At 48.6% G+C, this 8,775-nt stretch overlaps 1 protein-coding gene across 1 annotated transcript; it reads right to left on the reverse strand.

Annotated features, from left to right (window-relative positions):
- Positions 1–4,380: 4,380 nt before the first annotated feature.
- LOC118096538 (potassium voltage-gated channel subfamily A member 6-like) lies at positions 4,381–8,560 on the reverse strand. The gene has a single exon (XM_035138486.3). It carries the CDS (start codon positions 8,360–8,362, stop codon positions 6,818–6,820), a length of 1,545 nt encoding a protein of 514 aa, XP_034994377.1. The 5' UTR covers positions 8,363–8,560; the 3' UTR covers positions 4,381–6,817.
- Positions 8,561–8,775: the final 215 nt, after the last annotated feature.

Genomic DNA, 8,775 nt, shown 5'->3' on the forward strand with positions numbered 1-8,775 from the left:
TACCTTTGAAGGTGACCTGGAAATTACAACTAATCCAGAATGCGGCAGCTAGGCTGGTGACTGGGAGCAGCCGCCGAGACCACATAACACCTTGAAGATCTACATTGGCTCCCAGTACATCTCTAAGCACAGTTCAAAGTGTTGGTGCTGACCTTTAAAGCCCTAAACGGCCTCGGTCCAGTATGCCTGAAGGAGCGTCTCCACCTCCGTCGTTCTGCCCGGACACTGAGGTCCAGCGCCGAGGGCCTTCTGGTGGTTCCCTCGCTACGAGAAGCCAAGTTACAGGGAACCAGGCAGAGGGCCTTCTCGGTAGTGGCACCCACCCTGTGGAATGCCCTCCCACCAGAGGTCAAAGAGACCAACAATTACAATTTAGAAGGCATCTCAAGGCACCCCTGTTTAGGGAAGCTTTTAATGTTTGATGGATTTCTGTATTTTAATAGTTTGTTGGAAGCCGCCCAGAGTGGCTGGGGGAACCCGGCCAGATGGGCGGGGTATAAATAATAAATTATTATTATTATTATTATTATTATTATTATTATTATTATTATTATTATTATTATTAAGTGTATATGCACACTAGATACAGGTTGCTCTCACATAGGGCATTATTATTATAGTGGAATAGCTATACTTTATATGTTCGCTATTTACAGGGTGTCTGCACAAAACAATCTGCTCTAGGAATCAACTGCAACTTTTCTCTTTCAAAGAACATTGCCTTTATACCAGGCATAGGCAAATTCGGCCCTCCAGATGTTTTGGGACTACAACTCCCATCATCCCTAGCAAACAGGACCAGTGGTCAGGGATGATGGGAATTGTAGTCCCAAAACATCTGGAGGGCCGAGTTTGTCTATGCCTGCTTTATACCATTCCCCTGCTTTTGCTTCCCTAAATTGAAGGGGTGGATCATGATCAGGAATACAGCAGAGACAGAGACAGAGAGAGGAAGATTTTAACCCTTCCTGCACACAGAATTGTCTCCCCTCCACCAGCTGGCACAAGGAGGACTCATCAACTGACCACAGAATGTCAGAAGTCTGGAAGCAGAGTTACTATTTCACTTCTTGCTGCTACATTGTCCACATTTAGAAGAGCCAACAGATGCAGCACCTGGAAATCAGTGACAAAATTATTCCCCTGCTGAAATAAACGAAATAACTTGTACATTCATTCAGTGTAAAATGTCTGTTGCGTGCGGCCTTGTACCTTTTCACATTTTATGGCCTCTTGAATCACAACAACACATGCTGCTATTCGCATGACCACCAGACAAACCTTTGTGATGCAAGATAAATTTATTCAACCCCAATTTGCATTTCCGTTCTGTATTTCAAAGTGTGCCTTTAAATGTTCTAAAGCGACGTAATCTCAAGTTGCAATAAAACTACAGGCTTTTAGGCACAAGGCCAGGTTTTTAAAGCTCTGTGTCTGAGTGTTCTTGTGTTCTTTCCTTTTCCCTGTCCCTGCGCTTTATCTGGGAAAGTCCGTCCTTTACAGCTGAATCAGAGCAAACAGCAGTCAGGTTTTCCATGAATTGCTGTGTGCTCTGATTCAGTGGTTAGAATGCAGGTTTTCATGGGGAAAGCGCAGTGACCAAAGCAAAAAAACACTCAGACATACAGCTTTAAAGCACGTGACGGACCTGTGTCTGATAAGCGCAGGGCAAAAGGAAGTCTGGATCGGCCTCAAATGGTTTTCTAGAACATTTGTTGTTGTTGTTGTTTAGTCGTGTCCGACTCCTCGTGACCCTATGGACCATAGCACGCCAGCACTCCTGTCTTGCGCTGCCTCCCGCAGTTTGGTCAAACTCATGTTCGTAGCTTCGAGAACACTGTCCAACCATCTCGTCCTCTGTCGTCCCCTTCTCCTAGTGCCCTCCGTCTTTCCCAACATCAGGGTCTTTTCCAGGGAGTCTTCTCTTCTCATGAGGCGGCCAAAGTATTGGAGCCTCAGCTTCACGATCTGTCCTTCCAGTGAGCACTCAGGGCTGATTTCCTTCAGAATGGATAGGTTTGATATTCTTGCAGTCCATGGGACTCTCAAGAGTCTCCTCCAGAACATACACCAGCTGAAAGTGTCCTTGCGCAAGCTCCCACTGCACCGGTCTGGATTTGATTTCAAAAGGTATCCACGGGATAACTTTCTGCTGCAGTCCTGAATGCCCATGCAGAGATACAGCCTATTGAACTCAATAGGCCTCGCTTCCAGGTACGTAACTGTGTTCAAGATCAGTTTGTTGGTGCACATAAAAGGAAGCAGGGCAGAAATTATTTTTATCTATCACAACCTCTTTGGAGTAGTTAAAAGTAGTTTGTCTCTGGAAGCTGGAATGTTTAGCCAGCCCTTTCCTTGCTTGGAAGCCAGAGTATGGCAAGGTATGGAAAATAAGTCTGGGAGGTTGTTATGGAAACAGGTCCCTGAAGATGTTTTCTTTCCACAGACATTTCACAAGGCTGTACTCTGTCTGACAGGCAGCTAAAAAGACACTTTGGGTCAGGATATTTTGGAAAGTGGCTTCGGATCCCACCAGCTCCATGGGAACTAAGAATTCTTAGCCCATATTTTCCCAACACCCAGGGCAATGGGAAATGTGTGCTGCATTACTGGCAAGCTGATCATCAGCAGTGCTGCACACAGCAAGCCTCTCAGACTTGTATCGCCTGAAAGTCACATTGGCAGAAACGCCAGCCACAGAGCCAGGTTATTTTTAATGACTGGAGGTATCGGGTAAAACGGAATGAAAGCTATTTTAAGTCAACGTGAAACAGGAAATGTCTAAATACAACATGCTAGGTTAATTCTGGTTAATATTTTTTTTTAAAAAAACCACTTTAATAGAAAAATTTATGTTGATTTTAAAAGGTGGGGTCTCCGGGGCATATCCCAGTGGTTTTGCATTCTTGGGGCAGAACACTGGAAAGTGGGAAGAGGTTTAGTTCTTAATAGATAAATTAGATAAAATACTGGTGGCATGTTTTGTCTTAGCTCCCCAAGTAAACAGTCAATTTATTCAAGTATTTTCCATAAAAGCAAAAAATTAAGATACCTGGAATATACCTAAGGCATATTCCCCAGCCATTGGTTGTTGATGTTGGGGTGCGGCCGGGGGGGGGGGCACAACTTCTAGAAAATTATGAAGGAAGAGCCAAGCAGATGTTTCTTATTTGAAGCAAAATGTCTAGTTTGGTCCAAAGGTACAAACACACAAGGATGTAAACTAGATCCATCGCAATGAAAACAAGATACTTTTTGTTAGGCCTCTGTTTCCCCTTGGTAGCCCTGACAATCTTATAAAAATCACCCAGAAGACTTCTTCCAAAATTCCTGGGATTTTTTTTTCCTGACAGAGTTCTGGTGTGTGCTCCCTGCGAGTTCCTTGTTTTCCGTCATCTTTGCGTGCTGTGCCACTGCAAGGACCACAAGATCGAAAACACGTGTCCATGGAAAGGTGGACTAGTATCATGACCCATAACAAAATAGTGTGATGGCAGGCGGTGGAGGGTTAAACACCCCCACCTCAGATACTTCTACACTCCAAGTTTGCTGGCTTGGCCCCGTGATTGAGGGGGCCAAGGTCATGTGATGTTCACACGCCATGCGGCATGCTGAGGTCATGTGCACACACCACACAACATGCTCATGGTGTGCATGCATGCAGTGCAACGTGAGTGAGGTAAGCATGTCACACCACGTGAACACACAACCTCCACTGGGTTTTTGAGGGCCTCGGCCCCCTCCTTTGAAATTTTGAAGGGCCTTTGCCCCCACCACCACCACTCCTAGATGGCACCCCGCTACACCCATCGCTCCCCTCTCAAAACTGATTTTCCTAAAAGTATTTTTTAAAATATTTTTTTAAATATTCACTCATCTCTTGAACAGAACTATAGCCTCAGAGGGGCCGCAACTCGCTCACACATACGCACAGAAAGAGGGGGGGGGTCTCCTGTCTTGATAATAAAAAAAATAGTTTGATCCACAATCCATACTTCTATATTCTTATCTATCTATATTCTTATCTCATTGCCAATACAATTAATAAATAGACCTAAATCTAAATTAGAAGAAGGATTACTGCGATGTGTTCACTGTGGGCCTGGTTTGGAAGTTCCAGCTGGTACAAAATAGCCTCTGCTATTGCTCATCTGCTACAAAGCCAGAATAGAGTGGAACTAGGTACAATATTACTTCCCTCTGATTTTCAGCCTAGCCTAGCTTTAGCTTTTTGCTGCTGCATCACACTGTTGACTCCTGTGAAGTTTTTTGCCTACTAAGCCCCCTCAATCCTTTTCACATGTACGAGTGGCAAGCCGAGTGTCCCCCATCTTATTTGTGTGCATCTGATTATTTTCCCCTAAAGAATAGAACCTTACATTTTCTCTGGTTGTAATTTTGCGCATGTGTTTATTATAGATATAGTTACTGTTGTAAACCACTTTGGTATTTTTTTATGATATAGTGGTAATATACATTTTTTTTATAAATAAATAAGAATACTATAGTATAGGGTTCAATTTTGTCTTATGCCCTTGTCATCTGTTAAACCACCTTAGACCTCAAGCAACACTGGCAGGAATCTACTCAGGTTTTTTCTGCTTTATCTCAATGTCTCGAGGTAGATTCTTTTTCCAAACCCGCAAATTTTTCAGCATTCAGTCAATTCTGGGTAGCTTCCTCAAAAACAGACATAGGAGATATGATAGCCATCTTCAAATAGCTACAGTGAAGATGGAGGAAGCTTGTTTTCTCCTGCTCTGGAGGGTAGGACTCGAACCAATGGCTTCAAATTACAAGAAAGGAGATTCCGGCTAAACATTTGGAAAAACTTTCTGACGGGAAAAGCTGGTTGGCAGTGGAACGGAATCCCTTGGGAGATGGTGGGCTCTGCTTCTTTGGAGGTTTTTAAGCAGAGGTTGGATGGCCACCTGTGATGGATGCTTTACCTGAGATGCCTGCATTGCAGGGGGTTGGACTAGATGACCCTTGGGGTCCCTGCCAACTCTATGATTCTATGGCTTTCAAAATAACTTTTTCCAGTGTTCTAGTGCCTCACTCAGGGATGAGCTGCAAAACCTCTCACGTTGTTAAATTATGTAAACTGTTTTGCATATTACTTATCTTAATGGAATACTACACAATCCATTATTTATGGTGTTTTTCTCCTCGTCTCTTTCACTCATACACTCATTTTCTTGGGGTCATTTGCCAGCAAACCACCTGGGCTCCCCCACCCCCCACCCCAGAACGTGCACTTGGCCCATGAATGTATGCTCCACTGAAGGAAACCCTTGGCTCTCTCGGGAATGCATGTATGGCACATGCATTTTCAAAAAAGGTACCCGTGATGATGCTTTTTAAAAAAAATAAATGTTTTTTTTTGTAAAGGTAGGCAGTCTACTGGAAGCATGTCAGAAAGGGCAAGGCTTATAATGCATGCCAGCACTCAGTTTGCTGAGAGGCTATTAGCACTTTGGCACAGTGAACGAAAGGAGGGGCATCGCAGCAGCAACAGGCCTACGTACTTGCATTCGTTTATAAGCCCCTTCCCCCATGCCTACAACACAAAAGCAGGATTCCTGGGCAATTGGAGAAAGCTCACTTTAGGAACAGTTGTATGCACAGGAGCCTTTTCAGACTTTAAAACGAACGTGCTTAAGTCCAGGGCAGAACTTGCTATGGCAGCCACTTTCACACCAACACACTGCATTCATTTGTACATGTCAGAACATCTGAATGGTGTGTAGACAACCCACTGTCAGCCCTCATTTTGTTTGCGTTATGTTTTTCCTTCTGATCCAACGAACTGCATACAACCCCTAACGCAGAGAATTCCACGTACATTTCATTCCAATTACTTTACTTTTTTCCTTTCTACTAGAAAAGAACCATCTAGTCTCCAAGCATGTTTTCTGCGGGAGGGGGGGATGAAATGAGTTTAAAAGTTTTAACAGGTACACCACTAATATTTTTCAGCGTGCACCTGTTAAACTTTTAAACTCACGGCCTACGGCGCTCCTTTTCATCCACTCTTTCTCACAGGCCTGTTCCAGCAGACTGGATGGTGTTGGCAGGCAGCCCCTGGAAGCAAAATTCCAGCTGCTCCAGCCTAAGAGAAGGCAAAGAAAGGGCAGCTTGCAAAATCAACCTTCAGGGAAATCAGCAAAAATATCATGAGCCCCTCCTATTTTTAGACCAAGCATGGTTGATCATAGACTTTCGTCGCAAATAAACGAGCTTCTCCGAGCTGTGTGTATTCACAAACAAGCGCAACATGACACGACATGACATGAATACAAAGGAAAATTTGTGAAATTGCACGCTGCAAATTCTGGACAACAGCTTTCATTACTCAAAGGCATTAGCCAGTGGCTGATGTGGCTGTAAGAAATGTAAGGCTGGCAGTGGAACTCGAGGGCGTAGCAATTCCTAGCCTAATTGCATACTTGATGTGGCATATTGCTTTTGCTTCTGAGAGTAGATAAGATAATACGATCCATCCGCAGGCAACCGCTGGAATGAAATCTTCTCCGCCCCCAGAAAAATAAATAAATAACGGATACACAACAGGTCAACGCCCCGTTGATGGGGGAAGGAAATTAAGCAACTTATTACAGAAGTCAATGAAGCAACATAAATGAGGGAGTCCGTGTCCAAATCACACAGCAGCTTTTATTCCAAGGAGCACAAATCGTTTCCATTCAGGCAAAGAAGTGTTGTCATTCTCCTGCTTCTCCAATGCAAAGATGATCAGCTGCAGTTTTCGTCTGCACAGCTTGAAGCTGGCAGGTTCAACTGAGGGCGATGGAAGTGATCACACGTCCGTCAACAGCTTGTTCTCTTTACAGGCGTGGTTGCTGGTTGGAATAAAGTTGGAGTATTTTGCAGATTCTAAACCTTCTGCCTCCAGAAAGTCGGATTTACTGAGTGTCTGGTTGCTGTCGCCTTTCTTGGGCTCCGAAGAAGGAGACTGCTGCTGTCCACAAGTGACGTGAGTATAACGGGACTGCTCCTCTTGGTCAGTTTCTCGGTGGTAGAAGTAGTTGAAGTTGGAGACAATGACAGGCACCGGGAGGGCGATTGTCAGCACGCCGGCAATGGCGCACAACGACCCCACAATCTTGCCCCCGATTGTCATCGGGTACATGTCTCCATAGCCCACCGTGGTCATTGACACTACTGCCCACCAGAAAGCATCTGGGATGCTAGTGAACAAAGATTCCGGGTCATCGGTCTCAGCAAAATAAACGGCACTGGAGAAGAGAATCACTCCGATGAAAAGGAAGAAGATGAGGAGGCCCAGTTCCCTCATGCTGGCTTGCAGGGTCTTCCCCAAGATCTGCAGCCCCTTGGAGTGCCTGGAGAGCTTGAAGATCCGGAAGACCCTGACCAGGCGGATGACTCTCAAGATAGCCAAGGACATGGCTTGCTGTTGGCCTCCATTGCTGCTGCTGCTACTGCTGCCCTGCGGCTGCTCCCTCTTCTGCTGCTCCTGAGCCAGCTCCGTCCCCAGCGTGATGAAGTAAGGGATGATGGCCACAATGTCAATGATGTTCATGATGTTCCTGGAGAACTCGGACTTGCTGGGGCAGGCGAAGAAGCGCACCAGCAGCTCGAAGGAGAACCAGATGATGCAGAGCGTTTCGATGAGGAAGAAAGGGTCCGTGAAGAAGGGGCGAACGCTGGACGGTGGGCGCACGGGCAACGGGGTCCCTCCATCGAACTGCAGTGAGAGCAAGTCGTCCTCACGCAGAGGGTCCCTGGGGGGCTCCTCTCCGTAGCTGCCGCCCTTGCTCTCCAGGCGGAACTCGGGCAAGGTCTCCAGGCAGAAGATGACGATGGAGATGAGGATGACCAGCACGGAGACGATGGCGATGCCCCGCGCGGGCCCCGAGCTCTCCGGGTACTCGAAGAGGAGCCACAGCTGGCGCTGAAAGGGCTTCGTGGGCAGCGGCCTCTCATCCTCGGCGATGAAGCCCTCGTCCTCGCGGAAGGCGCCGATGGCCTCCTCGCCCAGCTGGTAGAAGCGCAGCTCCTCCACGAAGAGGTCCAGGGGCACGTGCGCGGGCCGGCGCAGCCTGCCGCCCGACTGGTAGTAGTGCAGCACGGCGTCGAAGCTGCTCCGGCTGCGGTCGAAGAAGTACTCGTTGCGCAGCGGGTCGAAGAAGCGCGCGCGGCGCCGGGGGTCGCCCAGCAGCGTGTCCGGGAAGGCGGCTAGCGTGCGCGGCAGCGTCTCGAAGCGCAGCCCGGACACGTTGAGCACCAGCCGCTCGCCCCCGACGCCGCTCGCCTCGGGGGAGGAGGGCGCCGCCTCCGCGCGGCCGGGGACTCCCCAGGGCGGCTCCTCCGGCCCCGCCATCGAAGCCCGCCGGAGCGCCCTCGCTGCGCCCGCCTGGCTCTCCTCCCGCCCGGCCGCCCCGTCGGGCTGCCCGGGGCTGCGCCCGCCTCCTACCTTCCCTCGCCCTCGGCGGCGTCTCTCTCTCGCGCGCGCCTTCCAAGGATGCCTCGCCCCTTCGGCGGCGGCAGTGGCGATGCTCCGCTCCTCCTGTTGCTGCTGGCGGGCTCCGGGCGCGTCTGGCGCTCGCTTGCTCGCTCGCTCCCCGCCGGCGCTTCTTCGGCTCCTCCTCCTGCTGCTCCTCCCCGCCGCTGTCCTCCGTCGGACCGGCGGCACCCCGCTCTCCTTTTCGCTGCCTGCTTCCTTCCGCGCGCCCACAGGCGGAGGCACCAGAATGCCATCTATTCGGACCCCGGGCCAGGATCACCTGATCTCCC

The sequence above is a fragment of the Zootoca vivipara genome, chromosome 5, assembly GCF_965207765.1.
Source record: "Zootoca vivipara chromosome 5, rZooViv2.hap1.1, whole genome shotgun sequence".
Taxonomy (NCBI): Eukaryota; Metazoa; Chordata; class Lepidosauria; order Squamata; family Lacertidae; genus Zootoca; species Zootoca vivipara.

Coding starts and splice junctions, on each gene's coding strand:
- LOC118096538 (XM_035138486.3), bottom strand. CDS start 8,362: ATGGCGGGGCCGGAGGAGCCGCCCTGGGGAGTCCCCGGCCGCGCGGAG.